This window comes from Abramis brama (assembly GCF_963993115.1).
Source record: "Abramis brama genome assembly, chromosome: 21".
NCBI classification, from domain to species: Eukaryota; Metazoa; Chordata; class Actinopteri; order Cypriniformes; family Leuciscidae; genus Abramis; species Abramis brama.
Window position 1 is genome coordinate 13,964,468 of NC_139983.1, and position 24,902 is coordinate 13,989,369.

At 38.7% G+C, this 24,902-nt stretch overlaps 1 protein-coding gene across 2 annotated transcripts in view; it reads left to right on the forward strand.

Annotated features, from left to right (window-relative positions):
- The window catches only part of samd4a (sterile alpha motif domain containing 4A), a 39,631-nt gene that overhangs the window by 10,915 nt on the left and 3,814 nt on the right, over positions 1-24,902 (forward strand). The window contains exons 3-12 of one of the 2 annotated variants that reach the window (XR_014603903.1): positions 11,320-11,844; positions 14,592-14,846; positions 15,062-15,171; positions 15,965-16,051; positions 16,732-16,963; positions 17,275-17,360; positions 18,737-18,849; positions 21,510-21,708; positions 22,570-22,696; positions 23,823-24,779. Coding sequence is in view for 1 of the 2 variants with exons in the window: in XM_084096059.1 (XP_083952185.1) it covers positions 11,320-11,844; positions 14,592-14,846; positions 15,062-15,171; positions 15,965-16,051; positions 16,732-16,963; positions 17,275-17,360; positions 18,737-18,849; positions 21,510-21,708; positions 22,570-22,696; positions 24,696-24,779 (1,818 nt within the window). In the remaining variant the exon portion in view is untranslated. The remainder of the gene's footprint in view (positions 1-11,319; positions 11,845-14,591; positions 14,847-15,061; positions 15,172-15,964; positions 16,052-16,731; positions 16,964-17,274; positions 17,361-18,736; positions 18,850-21,509; positions 21,709-22,569; positions 22,697-23,822; positions 24,780-24,902) is intronic. The other variant, XM_084096059.1, reaches the window with a different exon arrangement.

Here is a 24,902-nt window from a genome sequence, read left to right on the forward strand (position 1 = left end):
TGTAGATAAAAAATATAAATAAGATGATGATGATATAAGACAAGATGAATATATGATTTTTTAGTAGTAGATTTTTTTAAATAAATTTTCTATGAAAATATGGCTAACACCTTACAAAAAGGTTCCATTTGTAATGTTAAAGGTCCCGTTCTTCGTGATCCCATGTTTCAAACTTTAGTTAGTGTGTGATGTTGTTGTTAGAGTATAAATAATATCTGTAAAATTATAAAGCTCAAAGTTCAATGCCAAGCGAGATATTTTATTTAACAGAAGTCGCCTACATCGAACGGCCCGTTTGGACTACATCCCTCTACTTCCTTCTTTAATGACGTCACTAGAACCGTTTTTTGACTAACCTCCGCCCACAGGAATGCTCCCTCAACTCTACCGAAATTCGTTTATGTACTTGCCACTTCTTATAACTTACTGTGTTTACTCAGCTCTTACGGTGATTTTCTGAAGTAAAACTGACGCTTTATCTTTTGTGTGATGTACAATAAACTTTATTAAACTCATCAGTATATGTTTGATCATCATTCGGACCTGGTCCGAAACAGCAGACTTGTAGGCTATTAATAAATAATGGATACATACAAGCAGATGACAAATACGTTATAATAACCGTAATTAAACTACTAAACTATACCTGTTCCATCTCTATACAGCACTCTGACTCTGTAGGCATTATTGTCCGACTCGAAATGAACACCGTTACTGAGAGTTTCTGATATTATCATCATTCCGTGAGATGAAATGTTATTTAACTGTTCGTTATTTCATGTTAGCTCAGGTCTATTAAATAATATTAACAAATACAACTTTTGATTTTAATAATGTATTAATAAATGTTGAAATTAATATTAACTAAGATTACTAAATGCTTTTTTTGCAAGTATTTTTCATTGTTATTTCATGTTAACTAATGTAGTTAATGTTAACAAATCTTATTGTAAATTGTACATTTGTATACTATACATATGTACTACTGTTCAAAAATTTGCGGTTAAGGTTTTTTTTATATAGGCTTTGGTAAAAAAAAAAACAGTAATGTGAAATATTATTGTAATTTAAAATAACTGTTTTCTATTAATATATTTTAAAATTAAGTAATGTCTTTCTGTAAAAGCAAAGCTGAATTTTCAGCATTATTACTCCAGTCTTCAGTGTCACATGATCCTTCAGAAATCATTCTAATATGCTGATTTGCTGCTCAAGAAACATTTCTTATTATCATCAATGTTAAAAACTATTGTGCTGCTTAATATTTTTGTAGAAACTGATACACTTTTCAGGATTCCTTGATGATTAGAATGTTAAAAAGCAGCATTTATTTGAAATAGAAATCTGTTCCAACTTTATAGCCTAAATGTCTTTACTGTCACTTTTGATGAATTGAATGTGTCTTTGCTTAAAAGATGGTGAAATCTACTGGTGAGGCTCTCCTCTTCAACGGTCTCCTCTCCACCTCCTGTGTCCTGCCTCATGCTCCTCTCGGTTGTCTCCCACGCCATCAGACCGGTTCTGTAGCTCGTGCCACACTTTGGTTGAGCTGTCAGTGCACGCTTGACTGCAGCAGAGAACAATGCGTCAAGACACTCGCTCTTCACATACCTAGCAGTTCTCTTTGCTTCGCTCGAGTGTGTCTTTGGTGAGGCTGGTGTCATGTCTCTTTGTGGCTACTGTTTAGTATGCGTTATTCTGCAGCTGCAATACATAGTGCAGGCAGCTGCATCACGGTGCCACAATGCAGACTTTGTTCAAAAGTGCTGATTGCGCTTTTAAGAGGTCAGGCTGAGACTCTCCCCCTCCCACCACTCCGTTCAGCTCCCAGACAGTCGTGAAGCAGGAGTGGGTTTGCATTTGAGTTTGAGGATGTGTTCTTTTCAGTTGCCCTAAATGGGACTTTTTTCACAGATCAGCTCGCAAAAGAATCTCTGTTCTCTCTCCTGCAGGTACGGAAATAAAGATTTCTTCCGAATAGGAAAATAATGATCGCTGAATGAGGAGGGGGTTCAAGTAGCACAGGGGCCCAGACATTTCCTTAAATAGAGCTCTCTGAGCTCAAATCCGCAGACTTGAGGCTCACATTCCAGGAATAGCTCCAGCTGTGACATTCTGCGCCACAGGAACACACACACAAACCCCTGGAACGTCTACAGGTAGACTAAATTGATGTTCCATCAGTCGAGGCTTTTATAGATGTTACATCCATCTGGTTACAGTGACACATTGTGCCAAAGTTTGTCTCCAAAGTTTCCTTGAGAAAAAAAAAAATTCTATGAAGCCTGATTTTTTATTTTTTTTTAGGCTCAATTTTTATAGGAACACATCAGGTTTGACTTGGGACTTGCTCAAAAGTAGTATTTTTATTATTATTTGCCCCTCATAGTGTTTTTTTTAACAAAAAAATCAGTTTTAACTTGATCATTAAAGGTATAATTGTTTTGATATAATTTTAGATTTTTGCAGAATATATTGGCACCGTATCAGTCAGATACTGCTCGATATTATCAATATCACCAGTATGGGATATTTGTGCATGGTATTGTGCATGCTCATTTTCTTTATTTTTTTAAAAAAAAGTACAAAACCTTTGTTGTCATCTAATGCTAATCTTTAAAAACACCAGCAATTTGATAAAACAGTTTAATCTTTAGAAAATGATTATCCATTTTTGATACTGTTGTAATTTACTTAAAGGAACACGCTGACTTTTTGGGACTTTAGCTTATTCACCGTATCCCCCAGAGTTAGATAAGTCCATACATACCCTTTTCATCTCCGTGAGTGCCGTAACTCTGTCTAACGCACCCACCGCTAGCCTAGCTTAGCACAAAGACTGGAGGTAAATGGCTCCAGCTAGCATACTGCTCCCAATAAGTGACAAAATAATGCCAACATTTTCCTATTTACATGTTGTGATTTGTATAGTCACAGCGTGTACAAATAACAAAGTCACATGAGACCCAGCCATCTTCTAACCGTATACATACTGGGAACTATATTCTCAGAAGGTGAAGTGATTTGCTCGCAGCACCTGAGAAGCCCCGTGGTGAGGAGCAGAGAGCTCGCTCAGAGTTGGGAGATACTAGAGATACTAACTCTGGGGGATACGGTGAATAAGCTAAAGTCCCAAAAAGTCGGCGTGTTACCTTAAAAATTTACTTAAATATACTATTTTAACATCATCCATTTATTGATGAATTAAAATGTCCTGCAATGAGACATGCTTGTTTGTTTGTTTTACATTGTATTACTGTTTTAGTCTTATTAATTGAAAGACTACATGGAATATTTGTACATGGAGTAATTCATTTGTCACAAAAGTTAACTAAAGTGGCTAAACACACACATCCCCTTGGGCTTCCACAGGTAGACTAAACTTCCGTTTGATTCCAGCACATCTTTTACGGCTGTTACGGTCGTCGGGTTACAATGGCACTTCCTGCCCGAGGTTGTCCTATCTGGGGGTTATGAATGGAGCAAGTTTTTGGGGCCAATGTCTGAGGCCTTAGTTTCCTCACTGACTGCTGATGAGGTGAAATATTAGCAGTCTTTAGCAAAACAATCATAATCCTTCATATCAAAAGAAAAATGCAATGACTAGGCCATTCATTATTGTGATTATGGAGGAATTGTTCATAGTCGACATATTTTTGCGGTTTGTTGTTTCAGCGATTATCACAGATAATCAAAATATCGGAATGTTTCTTTTTTTTTAAGGATCAGGCCAAACCTGTTTTTGCACTGCAGCACATTTGGGTCAAGATGGAAACAGCATTGCTCATTTTCACAGATTGAAAGCTTCTCGGGGCTTCTCGGGGCTTTCATTTAACATCTTAAAGATCAGATAGAAAAAACGCTTTGGGGTCAGTGAATGAGGTTCACATGTGGGACGTGACGAGCTTCCTGCATTTGATAGCGGGAGCTCATCATCCGTTCTGAACAATAGAGACACGCACAGATGACTCGGAGCCACTGTGACTGCTGTGTCTACTGACAGAGGCAGGTGTTTCCCACTTTGTTGTCTGTCCAGCTGAGCTCAATGGTTAGTTAGCCTGCGCTGCTATTTCCAACATCGAACAGGATTAGCGGCCATAAATATCACTGGCTCAAAGGAAGAGAGGAAGAAAGTGTATGCGTGAGTACAGACACTCTCAGTACAATGAGCCTGCCAAGCCAAAATTAGAACTGTCGGCCTCATTCTCTAATTTCTACAGCAGACGTAACATTTAGCGATTTGTGTGCGAAGAGGAACTGAGGGGCCGGATGACCTGAAGTTGCATGTTTACACCTTCTGGGTAATTAATTCAGCTCTGTCTGTGTAGGAGTCAGAAGGTCAGGACCTTTGAGGCAGGCCGAGGAAGATGATCATGCCTCATTTCAATCAAATATGATTGTCAAACCTTCACAAATTCAACTGGCCTGAGAGCTGAATAATGGCGTAACTGACTGTTACAACATAACATGCCCACAAACAAACATGGTCTTTGCATACAAGTTTATTCCCAGTTTTGAGAATGCAATAACTTTGTGCCGTCAAGAACTTGTAATAAATTCACTGAACCCTATTTCAGTCCCAATGGGCAGTGCCAATTTGTTATCTGTATGGCTTGGCTCAGCTACTGTACATACTGAAATTTAGGTGCACTATAAGGCCCAGACAGGGTGCCGGTGGGGTCCGGGCCTGTGGAGACCTGTAGAGATCGAGCCATTGCCTGTTAAAACTGCTGTTGAAGAAAGGTGGGGCCACTGAAGTTCAACAGGGGCCTCTTTTACATTCTTTCTTTCTCTGCCAACTAAAGCGTCAGCCTCTCCAGAGCTTCACGCACACTCCCCGTGGGTGTCATTTCAGGATACCACACATCGATTCTGTCATTTTTTCATTCTTTCCTCTGTTACTTCTTGGAGTGTCATCTGAGGCTTTCCTCCCAGCTTCCCACTCACATGAGTGTCTTATTCCGGACTCCTGGGAATCTTTTCAATGGGCCTCTGTCCTTCACATGGAAGTGTTTCCACTGGTCATTAGGTGGAATGGTGTTTGGTTTAGCCATACGGTAATTCTCCTTACTTTTTTCTTTTCTCTTCCCCTCCCTTTCCTTTCTCTATATCAATGATGCTCCGTATTTCTCTCCACCCACTACTCTGCTGAATGCATTAGATCTTGGGGAGCCCGTTTAAGGAAGTGTTTGCTAAAGTAGCGTTGAGGGGGATGATCTCAAAAAGAAGGTATGTGTCTAACCAGCGTCCTTTCGGATGCAACGCACCCCAGTCGGAAACTGTGCATTCTTCTGTTAGACCTGTGGTATGCCAGAACATTCCGCACTGCTGAGCTGGAGCAAGCAGCCAGAGGGATGGGTGGGGCATCCTCTCTCTCTCTCTCTCTCTCTCTCTCTCTCTCTCTCTCTCTCTCTCTCTCTCTCTCTCTCTCTCTCTCTCTCTCTCTCTCTCTCTCTCTCTCTCTCTCTCTCTCTCTCTCTCGTTCTTTCTCTTCTCACTCTCTAGCCACTTTTTCCAAATAGGCCATTTTTCCTTTCCCCTCTTTCCCTATTGGAAAAATCTTCTCGGTGCAAGTTCGTACTGTGTCCACAGACCAATTCCAGTGTTGTTGTTTTTTCCCTCATAAGTGGAAAAAAGAGTACAGACAGACCTAATTTTTAGACCTTCTGATGTGTTATACAGCAGTTTTGGTTCTTTTACAGCTGCTTCTGGTGCTTATTGGCATTATTCCTGAACCTGACGTTGTGTGTCCACTGTCTCCCTCCGAAGAGATTAAAAAGTGGTGCATCATCCTCCCAGGAACACATTGTGTCCTTACTTTGTTGACTCAACAACTATAAAAAAGGAATGCTCCTGTTCTAAACCAACTCTTGCTGTGTTTGTTGTGCTAACAAGACAAATATTGGACAATAGTTGAGCCCAGGATCACTGTGGATGCAGCCACATTATGAATTGTATTACCCTAAAGTTTTATTTTATTACTGTAAAAAAACACTATGATGGTGCTGTTGAAGTACCTTTTAGTATGTACAAAAGTTTGGGGTCAGAAAGATCAGCCAGTCAAATGGATGGCAGCAACTCAATGCTTTTAGGCATGCAGACATGGTCAGGACGATCAGCTGAAGTTCAAACTGAGCATCAGAATGGGGAAGAAAGGTGATTTAAGTGACTTTGAACATGGCATGATTGTTGGTGCCAGACGGGCTGGTCTGAGTATTTCAGAAACTGCTGATCTACTGGGATTTTCACGCAACATCTCTAGGGTTTACTGATAATTGTCTGAAAAAGAGGAAATATCCAGTGAGTAGCAGTTCTGTGGGCAAAAATGTCTTGTTGATGCCAGAGGTCAGAGTAGAATGGCCAGACTGGTTCAAGCTGATAGAAAAGCAACAGTTACTGAAATTAGCACTAGTTACAACCAAGGTCTGCAGAAGAGCATCTCTGAATGCACATCATGTCAAAGCTTAAAGCAGATGGGCCACAGCAGCAGAGGATCACACTGGGTGCCACTCCTATCAGCTAATAACAGGAAACTGAGGCTACAGTTGGCATGGGCTGACCAAAATTGGACAATAGAGTGTATATTTATATTAGAAAAAATGTAAGACTATGGATGCACTATGGAAATCTGATACCATAGTACTTTTTTTTTTAAGAGACCAAGGTGAAAATGAGGTCACAAAACCACATTTCAGTGACGTTCTTACTGTGTGCAGTGTGTCAGCACAGGGTGTGTGTGGTTTCAGTTGATGCCGTCTCTGATGGTCTCGTATAAATAGGGTGTTATCACCAGTCCCCTGGTGTTTGGATTTGGTGTTGTGGCCATCCTATTTTTAGCTCGAGAGAATCATGTGTCTGACAAACACATCTCCTCCCATGCATACGTAGGCATGTGCGTGACTGTTTGTATGACTGTGCATGTGTTTTTATCAGCCGCCAATTGTGTCCCTGGTGTTAATGGAGCATCTGATGACATAGGATGGGGGGGTTGCATGTTATCCAGGCGTGTATCCATATTCAGGAGGGGCACTGATGCTGTGACCGGCCTGCAGGGGGTTTAAATTCAGTCTCTCATTATAAGTGACTCAAAGTTCATCTAATTAAAAGGGGAAAATGTCTGTCTGCGTACGGTCGGCTGAATGGTCTCTAATGTGCACTGCTTGGGTTTAATCACCCATCTCCATCTGGTGAACAGCATGTCTGTCTGTATTCTGTTTGTTTGTTTGTTAAAGGTCTGTTGATGTACAAGGCTGGCTGTATTCTCTTCATCACACTGGCTTCTTTGCTTCATATGCAACATATCGACTCTGACACCCTGCTATGCCAGGAGATACACTTCGATATTGACATTGATTATTAGTATTATTATGTGTATGAGATTTAATCAGTAATCAGTTAAATGAATGACTCTCATAAAAACAATGGCTGAATTCAAAATAGCGTACTAGTAGCATGCTACTATATTTCTACTAGCCTACTATTTCTTTCTATTTCATGTTTTATATGTACAATTAGAAGTAGGATGATTGTATGACATTCCAAATTCAGCCAGTCTTGTTTTATTCCTGAATAGAGTTGTCAAAATTCAAAAAGTACCAAGTATCAACTTCGGTATAAGTCGGTACTGACATTTTTTAATTGCCATTGTGTTCAGGCGCTCATCGGATATGTCTGTGATTGGTTCCGAAGTCGATTCATGATTCATTGTCTCACTCATAAACACAGTGGCTGAATTTGAATTGCTACTCTTACAATTTCGGTCAGACCTTTGTATGTTAAAATTAGGAGTAGAATGATAGCATGATATTCCAAATTCAGCCAGTCAGTCGTTTCGTTCTTGAACAAAATCAGTTGGTTGAATGATTCATTGACCTGCTCATAAAGACAGTAATGTGTTTAGTGAGGCTCACTCAGAAGGAATATTTTCAGTCATTGTTTTTGCTCAGGCCTCGCTCCTCTAGAGTAGTTTGTGCACTCAAACATTGTGCCATTGAAGAGCAGCTTCTAATTTAAGCCAATCGGAAGGTTAAGTGCAAGGGGTGGAGAAAAAAACAAATTACGGCCGAACTCAGGGATGTTTGAAAGCTCTGTTCCCTGAGAGCGGGCGCCACGTGGAGTTCACTGGAACACATTGTTTTACTGTCTAAAAATGACTCAGTGAAGCCTTGAAGAAGGGCTTTCCTCAGACTGACCGCTGTGAATCAACTGTGATTCACAGACTCCCTGCAGAGTGTTGCTTTCACTCCGTTTCGGCCTCTTTCTCTCTCTTTCTTTAAGTCACATCCAACTTTTTCGTTCCAATACTTTAGTTAATAGTTGTAAACACTTTAAATACTGTAAAAGGAAGGCGATTTGATGGATAAGTCAAAAGAAGAGTTAAAAAAAGGAGAGAGTTGTGGGCACAGAAGGAGAGTCAGAGAGAAACGCATTCCTGTGAGGGTTACGTTCCACAAGAACGGGGTCTATGAACCGACTGCTTAGCTATGAGATATGAATTAGTATGTTTTACACTGGATTACAGATAAAAACAGCTTAATCCAGGTTTGCTCGTCCTGTGTGTGCTCTCCTAGCCTGGTCAAGCTGGTTTTAAAGGTTTTTTTGGGAATTTAACAGCTGGCTAAGTCACTAGACCATTTTGCCAACATTTTTCAGTTGCATAAACATAAACATTGGGCCAGTTGCATAAACATAGCCATTATATTAAGACAGTGTCTTAAGATCTAGTATGACCCACTAACTGTCAAGGGGCAGCCAGTCTTACTTTTCGGTACCAGAATAGGCCAATCTAGATTTTTATGCAACTAATTTAAATAAGTTATGAACGGTCTTAAAAAAAAAAGTTTGTCTTGCTTGTAAAACTAGTCTTAGCGGTTTATGCAACCGGCCTTAAAAATTTCAAAAGCACATAAATTACTAAATAACATAAAAATAAAAGCTAATTCAAAATACTATAATAATAGAACTTGATAATATAGAATTTTAATATCAGCAATTTATTGGTTATTAATTAATGGCCTATCGGTATGTGTTATGTTCCGAAATGTGTCAGAACGTAATGCAAGTATGCAAAAAACTGACTGAACTCAGATTATTTATTGAACTTGTCTAGCTCACACATGAGATGGGTTTTGCAATATCTGGTGAGTCTGTTCTTGCAAAATTCCCAATGTAGGATTCAGCAGTGAGACGCATGGAAAAGGGAGAGTGTGAGAAAGAGGGCTACCGTCTCTCTGGAAGCTCTGTGATCGGATCCTGAAGGAAGTGAACGGGGGGATGGTGGCAGAGGAAGTCAGAATCCTTGAGATGAGTAGGTTGCATTGTTTTAGCAGCAGCACTCCCTCTATATCCAGCTGGATGGGTGGAGCAAAGGAAGAAGAACTGTGTAATGATGGAGGAGAGTGGGAGCCATAGAGGAGCTGGCAACCACTGAGGTAGAGCAGGACGCTGGCCAAGTTGAATGCTGGGCTCTAATTTTAGTAGAGGAGTGTTACTGAGGGTCATGAGGACTTTATTACCAGATAAACTCATCACAACCTTTGGCAAGGCACAAACTGAACCGGGCTGAGTGGTGACACGTTGTGGTGGATGAATAACCTTCTCTCACCACATATTGGATTTTCCTTTGTTTCTGAATTGGCGCTTTTGTCTAATGTTGATTTCAGAAACTTTCTTTTTTCCATAGTTTGTCACATCTTGCGAAAGTCACCCCTTAACATGGCATGTTTTTAGTGGTTTGTGACTGTGGTTGCACACACATGGTCTTATTTAGTACTGAAGACATGAACTTGATTAAATGTTTCCATCAAACACTTTTTGTTTTGTGTTTTATAACAAATAGATTTTGCCTTAAAGTCTGGCTTAGTAACTGATAAGTTGCGGGTTTGAATACTGAATATTGCTTGAAAGTCTCAGATAAAGGACCACTCTTGAAGCCCGTTGGCCCATCAGTAAAAATGGAAGTGCCTGAAAAAGACTCCCAGAGAGACACTTAATCATTGGTCCCCAGTTGTCCTCAAGTCTGTGTGTCTCTCTTTAGCATGACATTGGTATGATGTGGTCTAAACAAGCATAGCTCCCTGCTAAACATGACAGAAGACCTCTGAATCATCTCTACTCATGCACACACTTATGAAACAGTCATTTATGATCCTGTTTCATTAACGCTACAATCATTGTTGTCTTTTTGAAGTGCAAAATATGTCTATTGATCTTATGGTAATGATTATTTTCTAGTTTTGCATACTGGTCAAAACGTGTCAGGGTCTCATTTAGTCCCAAAATCAAACAGGGAAAAGTTTTGCATAACAAATATGACTTATTTTTAGAACTTTTTTGGGACTAAGCGCAAATTCTTAGTACCATAATGTATCCAGATGTGATCATTTTTGCAATTATTTTGTTCATTGAGGAAGAATTACATTTTTATGTCCCACTGAAACTTTTTAATAAAGGCAAGTAAAAGTATTTGAGTGTAGATCATCATCTTATAAAGTTACTTTTTGTAATTCCCATTATTTTCAGTTGTGACTCACAATTTAAAATAATGATTTCTTTAAGTCCGCATTAAAGGTAGTAGCACATACTACAATGATGTTTAATTATTTTTTAATAATTTAAATAATAAATATCATTATTTTCTCATGTTATTATTATTATTATTATTATTTTTACATAATATGGTTATGAAAAACAATCCTAGTCATCCTAAAAATGTGAGTGAGACATTTTTTTTTCTAGCTTTCATGAGATTGTGATCATACAAGACATTCCTGGATCCCATTTGTGGTTATACGTAAAAGGCAGACCAAGAGAATAAATGAGTCATAGACCTGATCTGGAAGTGGCCAGAAGTTCACTCCGTGGCCGACGTTCTCTATTATTGGTGGTGGACAAAGCCTCTGTCGTGACCTCAAAATATCTATAGTTCCTATAGTTTCTGAGGCATGTTAAAATAGGCTGCGTGACCCTGGTTATGAGTAGTGCTCTCAAAAAAAGATTTAAAATGTGGCAGCTATTTTAAAGGAAGAATGAAAAACAGGGATGACTTTGCTCAAGTTAATCTCATATTTTATTTTATTAACCTTGAATTCCTTTTATTTTATTACTTATTTTTAATGTGCCCTTTTCTGTGAACATGTGATCATTACCCTACCTCCCTTAGCATTTGTTTTATTTAATTTTTATTTTATTAAGGTGTAAACTTATGCTATACTTTGAATTCCTTTTATTTCATTCTTTATTTTAAACTGCCTTTTCTATTAACTCATGCTAACCTTTTCCTAACTTAATGATATTTACTGTCTATTTTTTGTTTTGCAGTATTGATCAGTCAGTGGCAGAGCGAGACGAAGGAACGGGTCATCTCTCTGGTTCTGACTCACCTGCCTCTCCTTAAACCGGGCAACGTCGAGGCCAAGGTGGAGTACATGAGTCTCCTGCCAAAGATCTTGAGCCACACTATCGAACATGGCCGGCACTTGGAGGAAAGCAGGCAGCTTCTGTCCTACGCCCTCATTCACCCTGCAACCTCCCTCGAGGACCGGGCGAACCTCGCCCTCTGGCTCAACCACCTGGAGGAGCGGGCGGCTGCCCGGGGCGCAGGAGACTCCCTTGAGCGCGTGTCTTCATCTCACCACGGGCAGCCTCCGCACCTCTACCCCCACCACCAGCGCTACGGGTCGGATGACCGCCTCAATGGCTGGCAGGGCTCGAGGGACTCTGGGCTCGGAAGTTGGCAGCAGCATCAGCAACAGGGCTGTGAAAACGGCCACCTCTCACTGTACCCAGCATCCTCTGTGCCCTCCACTATCAATGCTGTAGGAACAGGCAGTGGGACCAACACAAGTGAGTGGGCTATTCTTCACTTTTGGCTTAACCCGGGACACTCTTTGTCTCCTGTTGCTTAGTCTGTCTATAACCACAGGTGTTTCATCTAAGCTATCTGCTTTATTTTCTTTGGCATGTGAGATTAAAACAGCTGCAGATTCAGCAACTCTTTAAAAAATTACATTATTGTGAGTGACCCTCTCAAATCCCATTTCCTCCAGGACAATTCAGATGCTGTCCTTAAGACTTCAATTTTATCTCGCATGTAGGAGCATTCAGAACACAGCCGTGCTGTGGGCGTAACAAAGATATTCAGATTGAACATATCTGTGGTCAGAGCACGATATTTCCAGCTAAGAATGCAAGGGTCTTTTTTTTCTGATGAAGGAGACAGCTGAGGATATAAATAAGGGCACATTTAAAGCACTGCTCTACCAGATCCTCTTTATTTTTTGACTACTTAGAGTTTCAACAGCACAAAGGACTGGTTTCACAACTCTCCTCCAGCAACCTCAGGATGTAGGCTTTTAAAACATGAAGTCATTATGATTTTGGTCCATGTAAGATTAACAGGTCAACAAAAAGTGACACAGGCACAAAATTACTGCTTTATCTATATACTTTTTTTAATATTATAAAATATAATACTTTATAATGACTGCTTCAGTCATGTAGGGTATCAGGTCAACAAAGTGAAATAGGTGCAAATGTACTTTTCAGATGCTAATTTACCTTACTTATGATTGTGGAGTAAGAGTAAAAAACATCACTCTCTCCTTGACTAAGAATAAAATGTAACAATATATAAGACCCTTTTTAAACATTGTCAATTTTCTCCTCATAATCACCATGGAACATTGGTAAATTGAATTAGAAGAGCATCCTGTGTCCTTCTTTACACACACAAACACCCTCTCACCTCCCCAACTAAGCACCACATACCATCCCAGCTCTTCCCTTGTAAGGTATCCTTTGTGGAGGTTTGTATTTAGGGAAAATGGCTAATATTTAGGGACTGGAACTTGAAATGTTAGCTGGGCACCTATTTTAAACTAGCCCGCGAAGACCTATACATAGTCCAAACATTTACAGCCGCATATAGGAGGAGAAGACGGGCTCCACACGGCCTATAACGTATCTTCTCCATCTCATTCTCTGTTTGTTTCCTCTTTCCTCTTTCCCCTCACCCGTGGCGGGGTTGAATGTTCCAGAAGAAGAAGACAGGCTCACCTGTTTAGAAGGTGCAATGGAAAGACTCGCAGCTTGTTTGGTTTGCCAGGTTTTCCCCCCTCTGAGGAAACAAATAAACTTGTGTTGGTTGTTCTGGCTAAAGCAATAAGTGCTACAGAAGCTGTTAGTCAGACTTGTCTCAGATTTGTGCTGTAAATCTCAATCTCTTTGACATCAGATTTAGGTTTGTTTGGTTGGAGTGAAAGTTCACACCAAGGAACCACACACAAGTCTGCTTGAAAATGGGATCTGGGGTACGGTTCATGTGTACATACTATAATTTGAGTTGATTACCCGTTATTGATAACATATCATTTGCCTGTCTTTAGGGAAAGGAAACTTTTATTTAGAACGGGTTCTAAATCTTTCAGACTCTTATGAGTCGGTTCTTTTCAGTGAATCAAAAACAGTGTAATCTGATTCCCAAAATGAATGATTTCAGTGAATCAAAAAACATACATACCTAACCCTAACAGCTTATAACTTCTTATGTTATGTTGTGAGACTTAAATCAGTGTAGTTACTAACTGCATGTTCATAACATGTCATTAAAGTTACATAATATGATGTTTGTCAGTAGTACTTATTCAGTAAAAAATAACTGAATAAAACAAATGAGCAATTTGTGTTCTTAGTATTGTGATTTAATATTTAGTTTTATTTATGCGTCTCAACAAAGATTATGAAAAGTCATTGAAAAGTTTGTGCAAACCAGTGTTATTGATAACTAAATCGAAAACTATATAACAAAAAATCATTTATTGAAATAAAGCTGAATTATACATATAATTTAATTAGATGAAAAGCTTCAATTTAAGAAAAAGAAATGAAAATTAGAAATGTTACCTTGACAACTAACTTAAATAAAAAAAAATAAAATAAAACATTTAATTTCAGGTACTAAAATTAGTAAAACTAAAATTTAAAAAACAAACAAAAAAAAAACTTAAAATTAAAATGAAACCTGAATATATATATATATATATATATATATATATATATATATATATAAAAATAAAATCCAGTTCTAATGAATTGTATTTAATGTAATAATTAAACATCTAATAAACTCTTATTTTGTTTTGGTCACATCAAAAAAGTTTCAGTTTAAAATAAGATCTGCATGGTTTGCAGTGTCACAGGAATATAGAGTAGATGGTATATTGTTACATTTTGAATTCATTATTATTATTAATTAATTATTTATTCAGAATACCCTTGGAGTATGAAATAATATCCTGTTGCTCATATTCATTGCAGTCCAAAATAATTTTGCATACTTAAAGCAACTGTAAGCCCCTGTACTATTCTACCCTCAGATTGTCCACACTGACTAGACAGAAAATAGTGCGTTTTAAAAAGTTCCTCTTTATGTCTGCTTGGTAACAGCAGAGCTACTAAACGTAGGTGGTAAATTTTAAGCTTTTGATAGAAGTTTCCGGAAATATAACGGTCCCGACTTGTTTGTGTTCACGATGATCCCCATGGCCCGATCTCACGGCGCATGTCTGTTTTTTTTTTCTTTTCTCTCGCAGTCCTGTCGGGTGGGCAGCACAGTCCTCTGAGGCGTTCTGTGTCTCTGACCCCTCCGATGAGCGGCGGATCTAACCAGCCTCTGGGGCACGGGTGGCTCTCTCAGGAGGACCTGCGTCCCCGCGGGCCGGCCCCCGACCACGCCCCCATCTCTCCCCAGAGCAGCGTGGCGTCCTCGGGCAGCGGAGGCAGCGAGCACCTGGAGGAACACACTGCTGTCCGAAGTACATTCCATGAGGACGGCAGCGGAATGAGGGGTGAGCCACAAATGTGTTCGTGCAGATTTAAAGAAACAGGGATGTGACTGACTGTGTTAAACCCATTTTTTAGTGCAAGCAAACAGATCTTGGAAATACATAATTGGTCTAATGAGTCATTAAGATGAGCCCCCAGACCTTTAAAAATTAGGTCACTCACATGAAATCCTATCTTGCATTGCTTTTCATCTGAAATAATGTGATGCCGCTCTCAGATGTGCCGGCATGGCTGAAGAGTCTACGTCTACATAAGTACGCTGGGCTCTTCTCCACCATGACATATGATGAGATGATGTCACTGTCAGAGCATCAGCTGGAAGCTCAGGTTGGTGCTTTCATTGCTCTTCATTGTTACGCTTCAAAAAAATTGTTTTCTTACTCAGAATGTTTGAATTTTTCCAATGCATACCACACATTTGTGTTGCCTTTCAATTTATATTTCTTACCCCATTGGCAGTTTTTTTTCCTTCTAATTTAAGCATAAATCTCACTCAATTTTATTAGACATATCTAAAAATAGACTTCATATAGTGACGTTTTCTTTCTCAACTAAATGTGTCTTGATTTAAACTAAATTTAGGTATTCATATTGGAAAATAAGTCAGAAAACTGCAGATCACCTCCAACTGCTTTAATAGCTTAAAGTTACAAAGTAACATTGCCAGAGAAGTTCTAGCATGTACAAGATGCAGACATGCTGAGTTTGAGCCAAACACAAGACTTAATTACTTCTTGTCATTTATGTGATACAGGGGAGACTCACAATTATAGTATCTTGATTTAGCTAGCTATGTTGTGCATTTAGCTCCAAATACTTGTGCCCACAACTAGTTGTAGAGTTACTGTGGTGACAATGTATACAAAACATAGGAAGACATTGCTTGTGGAATAACACATATGGGACCTTAATGGAAAATTGTAAGTTTTTACGTGTGAAATTTGGCTATTATTGTAGGTCAATCTTATATAATTTGTCCATCTTGTACCTACATTTATAGATTTGTAAATTGTATATGTTGTAGCACTGTTGCATATTATCAGGTAAGATAAAAGCAATCTGTTTTTATGTCATGTAGCATGTCAGATTGTGTCTTAAACAATGTTTTCCTCTGTTATAGCAAGTCACTAAAGGGGCACGGCACAAGATCATCATCAGTATTCAGAAGCTGAAAGACCGACATAACATGCTGCGTTGTCTGGAGAAGGTCAGAGCCTCTCTTTTCCCATCTCAGTTTATTTCAACCCATAATCTGAACAGTCCTATTGATCACAAACTTCACATTTGCATTGATTTGTACAGCAGATGCTTTTTTCACTTTTAGTTTTCACCTTCAGTCTTACAGTTTCCAATCTTGATCTTTAACTGCAGTGCCACACTAACTCTGGAGCCCAAACCTCCGCTAATATCATTTTCACATGCAGTTTTAATGCGTGTTAATTATCATCTTTTTAATTCAAGGACAATATTTGAAACAACAAGAGACAGGAAGGAGCCAGATGTCTAATTTCAGAGCAACCTTTTCATCAAGCTTTCCATCTCGGAACATTTGTAGCTTCAGAAATAAGACACCTCCTCCCGATAGCCGGATCCATTTAAAGTTTTAATGCCCCGCATGTGTCGGCCCCGTTAGAGTCGCACCGTGCGACGGGGAAACAAACACGCACGTATTTTTGGTAGACCTTTATTTTGTCCTCACATGTCATTTTCCGCCTCATTACATGTCTGAAATATCCCGACACCTGACAGTTGCCCGTATTGAATTTATGGAAGTGTCCAAAATAATGCTGCACCGCAACCTTGAATAACTTGCATCCATTCATTTGTCATCTCTCTCTCTCTCACTCTCTCGCTCTCTCTCTCTCGCTCTCTCGCTTTCTCTTTCAGGATATTTTGGAGGGAGGGAATCTACGTGCTCCTTTGCAGGAGCTCCACCAGATCATCCAGACGCCCATTAAAACCTGCAGCACAGAGGATTCATCACAGCGCCACCTGCTGAGCGCAGAGGGGAAGAGCAGCATCGCCAGCTCACACCTGGGCGGAGGAGAGACGGAGGGAAACTCCACGCTCATAGCCGAGGGAGACATCCCTGCTCAGTTCACTCGCGTCATGGGCAAAGGTTCACGCGTACTTCTTCCTTCCCGTAATCTGAGAATCATTTGAGGCTTTTAGGATTGTTTAAATCCTATCCGTTACTTTCCATTTCCACACGTCTTTATCTTACAGACAGAAAAATGGGTCAGAGGTTGTCAGACAGAGATTATGTAATCTACTTTCCTTAATTTTTGCTGAGCTTTCAAAAAAGACTGAAAGTCACATTAAACTCATACTGAAACATAGCAGCAGCAGTAGTAGTTTTGGCATCATGGAAAATGTTTTTATTTTTATTTTGAATAAATATGTGACTCTTTTTGTCTTTCTTTGTGACAGTTTGCACACAACTCCTCGTCTCCGGGTCGGATGAGGAGAACATTAGTTCCTACCTACAGCTTATTGATAAGTGCCTAATTCATGAGGTAAGCATTCATGAAAGCAAAATTAATTTCCTAATATATGAAAGTTCTGGGTCTTAAGAAATATTGATCCGCTTTTTATTATTCAATAAATTCTCATTGGAGACAATCAAGTCCTAACTTGTTGAGTATCCTGTTTCACTCAGGAAAAAATACGTTATAATATTATAGTTATATTATAGTTATGTTACATTATTTAGTAAAATGGTTAGGTAACCAGTACTGAAAATATTAACAATAATTTTTCTGTAATTAAAGTTAAGCTAAAAATAAAATAAAGTAAAATTAAATTAAATATAAAATAAAATTTAAATATTAAATAAAATAAAATAAAATAAATAATTAAATTAGATTGATGTGTGGTTTGTTGGGATATGACAATGTTTGGCTGGGATATAACTATTTGAAAATCTGGAATCTGAGGGTGCAAAAAAATCGAAACATTGAGAAAATCGCCTTTAAAGTTGTCCATTTATGTTCACGATTTTGCTGCATCCACTCAGAAAAAAATATTTTTTATATATATTTACGGTAGGAAATTTACAAAATATCTTCATGAGCATGATCTTTACTTAATATCCTAATGATGTTTGGCATAAAAGAAAAATCGCTAATTTTGACCCAATGTATTGTTGGCTATTTCCACAAATATACCCGTGCGACATGTGACTGGTTTTGTGGTCCAGGGTCACAAATGAGAAATGTTTGGCAACTAACTGAAATAAGTTGAAGTTGAAACATTAAAATAACTTAAACAGAAATAAAAAAATAAATTAAAGCCAAATAGAAATATTTTTAAAAACTAATAAAAAAGTCAAAAGGCAAAAATAAAATCTAATTTTAGATAATTAAAATCATTATTTAATCATGATTTGCTTCTCTGATTTAGACCGATGGGGACGTTATCATTCTAGAGAGCATTTGATTGGATAAAATTTGTATTTGTATATTGTCATCAATATGGTCTTCTTATCAGGAAGACTGCAGAAGAGTGCATCTGATAAAAAAATATAATTTATTTCATGTTTCAAAGCTAATAAACGTGATCTTAAAGTCACTAAACAATTTTGATTTCATGGTGTTTAAGGCATTTACGGATTAGGTGCTTTAATCCCAATCAAAATACTAAACTGCTTTAGTTTAGTCGTTCGTGACTGTCATGGTCAGCAAATGGCAAGCATACAGTTCTTTTTATTGGTTTGTATTATTCTTATTATTGAAACTGCTGAACAAATCACACATAATTAAAGAATAAGCAGACATAGTCCCATTAGACACGGTTTTGGAGTCTTCACTTATGAGGTGTGATGTTAATGGTGGGCAGTGTTGAGTCTCTCTGTCCCAGCCCTCACTGCTCTGACGTCTCGCACCCCTCGCAGGCCTTCACAGAGACGCAGAAGAAGAGGTTGTTGTCATGGAAACAGCAGGTGCAGGTGCAGTTCCGGTCAATTTCACGGAAAACTTTACTGGACTTAACAGGACAGAGACGAAGGTAGAGTGAATTTCGGAGGTCATGATTAGCACGCAATTTAACATTTTGTTTCTGCTGAGATTTACTTTTCTTCTGTCTGGGGTCCTAGAAACTCTGATACTGGAAAACGTCATGTCCCTCCGACATTTTTAACCCTCTGGTTTATCCTTAAATTTACCCTTCAAAAATTCATTGTTATCCAGGATTTCCTATTTGGGGTTAGTTTGACCCAAGCCGAAACATGCTGTAGAAAAATACAATAAAACAAATCCAAATAAAATAAACGGATACTTCTGCATCTACCAGATAGTTTTAGCATGTAATTGTCTGTCAGTTTTCATAAAATATTTTTTTGCCAATTTAATTTGGTAAGTAGCTGTGTCTTAAAGGGATAGTTCACCCAAAAATGAAAATTCTGTCATCATTTATTCACCCTAAAGAAGATATTTTGAAGAATATTAACTTTCCCTTTAAGCAGATCATTATTGCACCATCATTACTGTAATAAACTGACAGGTTAACTGTACATTGTCAGTGACTTGTAAATGATTGAGTAAATTTCAGTGGAAGATTTTGAGCTGATTTAATAGGGCAGTGTTTCCTAACAAAACCTGTTTTGTTGCTCAAGTTTTACCAAATGACATCATACAGTGGTCTGAGAACAGACTTTAGGCAAGAACAGTACTTTTGAGGTTTACCCTGTCAGATATGTTGATTGATTTAGGGCAGAATTGTCATCTGTGTTTTTATTTATTGGACTAAGACTTTAATGATGATCGGATACCACAAACCACACAGAAGTGTTTAGGACTATGAGTCACAGTATGCCGTCACTCCCTACTGGATTGCATCAGGGTCTGAAAATAGAGCCTATGATACTCAGCTAGAATCTCCGATTTTATGTCTCAGCGTGAAGCATTACAGACTTCTGCATTAGTGGTTCACAACCTTTGTAACTTTACGGTCACCATTGCCAAAGTCAGTACTGGAAGGCCCTCCTACACAGACTCTGGTTTTTCGTCTTGTACTTCTGCCAAAATCAAAATTATACCAAAAGCACTCGCTTGTTTTCAGTCTTTTTTAATACAAATCACAGGGCTGTCAAATACATTAAAGTAATGAATCAATTAAACTGTACACTCTTTTTTATTTGTTATATTTGTTTACAGTGCCTTAAAATTAACATATCATTGTATATATATGAAATATATATTTGGTCAGAATTATTTGCCCCCTTGGTAAAAATGATCAAAGATGGCTGTAAAAAATAAATCTGCATTGGTAATCCTTTTGATATTTTATTTTAAAAAAAAATTGCTAAAATCTAACCTTTCATTGAAGTAAAAGAATTGAAAGTGGGGGGGAAATCACATTATGAAATAAATGTTTTTCTCCAAAACACGTTGGGAACAATTATTCCCCCCTTTTATTAAATACTTTTTGCAACCTCCTTTTTCCAAGATAACAGCTCTGAGTCTTCTCCTATAATGCCTGATGAGTTTGGAGAACACCTGACAAGAGATCAGAGAGCATTCCTCCACACAGAATCTCTCCAGATCCTTCAGATTCCCAGATCCATGTTGGTGCTTCTTCTCTTTAGTTCAGCCCACTCATTTTCTATAGGGTTCAGGTCAGGGACTGGGATGGTCATTGCAGATGCTTGGTTTTGTGCTCAGTGACCCTTTTTTGTTTTGATTTTGATGTTTGTTTTTGGATCACTGTCCTGTTGGAAGATCCAAACATGGCCCGTTATAAGATTCCTAGCAGAGGTTGTCAGGTTTTGATTTTTTATCCGTCGGTATTTGATCGAATCCATGATGCCATGTATCTGAACAAGATGTCCAGGACCTCTGGCAGAAAATTAGGCCCACAGCATTTAAAGATACAGCAGAGTATTTCATTTTACACATGGGGTACTTTATTATCCCTGTATGAACCAAACCCATATTAAGTGTTTGCTGCCAAAAAAGCTTTTTTGTTTCATCTGAACATTCATTTGAACATGCCATAGTCCTGCTGCAGGAGGCATGAGGACTGCAGATGTGGCCAGAGCAATAAACTGCAATGTCTGTAATGTAAGACGCCTAAGACAGTGTCAAAGCACGGGTGACCACGTGTCCCCTCAGACGTGTTCGAGAGCTTTAAAAAGTGTCTTGGTGGAAGGGTGGAGTAACAAGAACTAGCAAATCTGCTGCGGTCCATGAGGATGAGATGTACAGTCGTACTCAAAGCAGCCGGTGGACACACCACATACTGACGGCTACTTTTGATACTGACCTCAGCTCTGTTCAGGGACTCATTATTCCATTTCTGTTCATCAGATGCCTGTGAAAATTGGTCCGTTTATGTCTCGGTTGTTAAATCTTTTTATGTTCATACAAATGTTTACACGGTAAAATAATTGCTAGGAAAAAAAGCAGCTGAAAGTGACAGGACGTTTCTTTTTAAAATGGATATAATATTATTATTATTAAGATATACATCTTCATATATTTTATACATACATATATATATATATATACACACACACACATACACACATATTAATGTATAATATCTTAATAATAATATTATTATATACATTTTAAATTTGTTTTAAATATTTGTATATATAATTTTCTGTTTTTTAATATATAATTTTTCTATATATTTTACGACGCTGTCTGCCTGTTTCATTCCAGCAGCCGCTACGGTCAGTCCAACTCCCTTCCAACCACGGGCTGTGTAGGCAGCGGCGTTCCCACACGGAGAAACTTGCGCCAGTATCAGATGCGGAGTTTGCCTGGTATAAGACCTGGCCTTTTGGGTACCACCGGGCTGTTCGGACCAACCCCCCGGAGCAGCAGCAGCACCCCTACCGGCCTGAAACAGGGCAGACAGGTTTGTCATTTCACAGTGGCTTTCAACAACACCGAACCCAAAGCGTAAATGACTCTATTACCACTTCAAACTGAAGGGAGCACTAGTTTTTGAAGTGGATGGAGCTGGAGGCAATTTACAGCATTCCAGAATTCCAACATCACTGTTGAATGGAACAACTGAGGATTGGGTTTTGGAAGCGTAGCGATAACCTGGCATTCTTGCGTGTCTGCTCAAACATTTTTCTAGGCACGCTTACAATGGGAGGAAGTTCCAACTGCCTCCCCGGTTCAGAGTCTGTGGACGGTGGGGTTAGGTGCGCGAAATAGCGATGAGTCATGTGTGGGGAAGAAGTGCGACTGGAGGGAGGGGAGAAAAGAAGAGGAGAGGAGAAAAGAAAGAGAGAGTGAGCTAGTGAGAGGCAGTGAGAACAGTGCACAGGCATTTCCTGTTTTTCCCTGCTCCTCTGAACGGGAGGGCCAGGAAAGGGGGGAGAGGGAGTCAAATGAAGGGAGTGAGAGAGTGAATGAAAGTAGGATAGGCAGGTTAGAAAGGCTTATTCGCATCAAATCACTCCATGAATGGATGAAACTTACAAGACAATCAGTTACAAATGTCACCCCAAAATCAGAAGAAATCCTATATTTATCCAGTGTGACATTAAATTTGTTCCTGTGCTAAAAAAAAAAGTCATGTTTCACACTGAATGAATGAGAAAGGATGTGCTTTTATAACTAGACATTTTATGTTTAGAACAATAAAATTCTGTTCATTTGTTATTATTTTCCAAGTCTATTTTGTCAGTCCCAACATTCACATGAGCACAGATTGTAGTATGATGTGAATGTAATTTGGTTGACGTGTGTTGTTGTTTTTTGTTAGGGTTTGTGGTTTGCCAACCCAGGGGGCAGTAACAGCATGCCCAGCCGCACACACAGCTCAGTTCAGAGGACTCGATCACTACCCGTCCACACCAACCCACACACCATGGCCATGTTCCAGCAAACAGGTAAGAGACAGGAACTCAAACACACTGATCATGTGTAACTCGCAGTCTGGAGTTCCTTCATCTCCGACACAAAAAAACCCAGATGACTTAAGAGAGGAAACAGTTTGGAATCGTTTCCCTCCAGTTAATGAACTCTGGGGTTAAAAAAAGCTTGTAAATGAAGTGCCATCCGAGCCATTGGTCATTCTGCTGTTTCTTCTTCTTTTTTCTTTTTGCTGTGCATGAAAATTAATACTCAACTTTCAAGTGTGCATTAAACTGTGCTGTATTTTAAAAGTCTGTGTGAAGGCAGCATCATTTTTCTAGACTACATATTTGTACATTAATATGATCAAAAAGCTAAAAGAAATTAAGATATTACAATCAGAGGTTTTAATAAAATATATATATATATATATAATTTTATTTTTTTTAATATAAATTTGTTTTACTTAAATGTGTGTATATATATATTATATATATATATATATATATATATATATTATAATTTTTTTGCATTGTAAAGATTTAAAATGTCTTAAATTTAATTCCCTTAAACAGGCAGATACCCTTATTTTAAATGTATTTCTGAGCTATAATAAGGCTCTTGTCAAGTAAAAAGATGTTATCAAATATTTGCTAGTGATCAGAGACAGTTTCTTTCTTCTGACTGAAACCGCGTCACATGTTTAAAGGGAAAGTTGTCCATGTTCTTCACACATCGACTCAAGCGTTGTGCTGTGTGTGCTCCACTGACACACATTCAGAGCAGACAGATGTTCCTCTCTGCCTGCAGCTGAAACTCACTTCCTTTAGTTTGCTCCGTTCTCGTGGATTTGCAGAAATACTCGAAGAAGAAAGCGGGGCTGTGCACGGGAGTGTGTACAGTGTTTTTTGTGAGCTAGGTTGCGTGCAACAATGATTTCTTTGTGCCTGCCACTTTCTCTCTCTGACTCTTCCCCTTCCCTTTCTCATTGCTGCCCATCCCAATGTGTTCATACTAACGTCTTGATTAATTCAAAGGCATCAAAACGAGAGCACTGTGAGAGAGACTTGAGGGGCCTTACAGGATTTAATGCTTAAAAATAGCAGGTTGTCTGTTCCGTCCAGCCAGTGGTTGCCTAACTCAGCTCTTCCTTCCCACAAGGGATTTTCAAAGGCCTGTTTGCTGTTGACTCAGCTAAAGACGAGCACTGTAAAGGCCAGGCCAAGCAGCGCTGCAGGAGTCCTGAGCAACCAGAGTCCGCCCCATCCAGACTGAATCAACTCTTTTACAACAGAGATCACACTGTAGTCCAGTATACTACTGAGGGAACTATGAACACATTCGGTTCAAAATCAGTTCAGTGCAATTTGCAAGCATAATGGCTGTGAATTTTGAAAACTGAGGTCGCAATTTGGAGCTATTGATCAGTTGTAGCAGGCATAATGACTAGGATGTGAATAGGACACTTTGAGAAGTTTGAAATAGACCTTTGTTTGGCTTTTTTTCTCTAGCTGGTAAAGGTCTGAGTGGGTTAATGGTAAAAAAGAAAGGATGAAATATTGGTCAGATTATTAGAGACTGTTTTTATCTATGATTTATCTGAAACTTATGGTCTAAGGTCTGGGCTAATAACTTCAAGGTTAAAGGTTTGAATCTGACAAGGGGTGACCTGAATCTATTGTGCTTTTGAGCAAAACACATAACCATTGATTGATGCAAAGGGGCGACACTTCATGTAATAAATGTACTGTAAGTTGAAAGTGTCTGATAAAAATGATCTGTGATGCTTTTGCATGGATGAAGTTTCAAATCTGACCTGCATTGTGTGCCGAACCTATTTACTGATTTTCTATCTGTTCTGTTCCTTATCTTCCTGTCTTTAACATGTGGCAAAAAGCACAAATAACCACTTTTTCTAAATGATATGGTATGTCAAGACATCAGTCTGTGTCATGCAGACCTCACTTGGCTTGTTATGTGTTGTTTATTGTCGTCATTTGTTAAAGTTTACAGAGTTTGTTTATGGTTTCGCAGATTTACATGTGCCTGTGACTGAGCCAGACATCAATAATCGTTTGGAGTCTCTGTGTCTCAGCATGACCGAACACGCTCTGGGAGGTACGTGTCCACTTCTTGTTCAGTTTACAAATACTGCATTTAAAGTAATAGTTCATCAAAAAAAAAAATATATATATATATATATATATACAGTGCAATGCATAAGTTAATACACCCATGCTA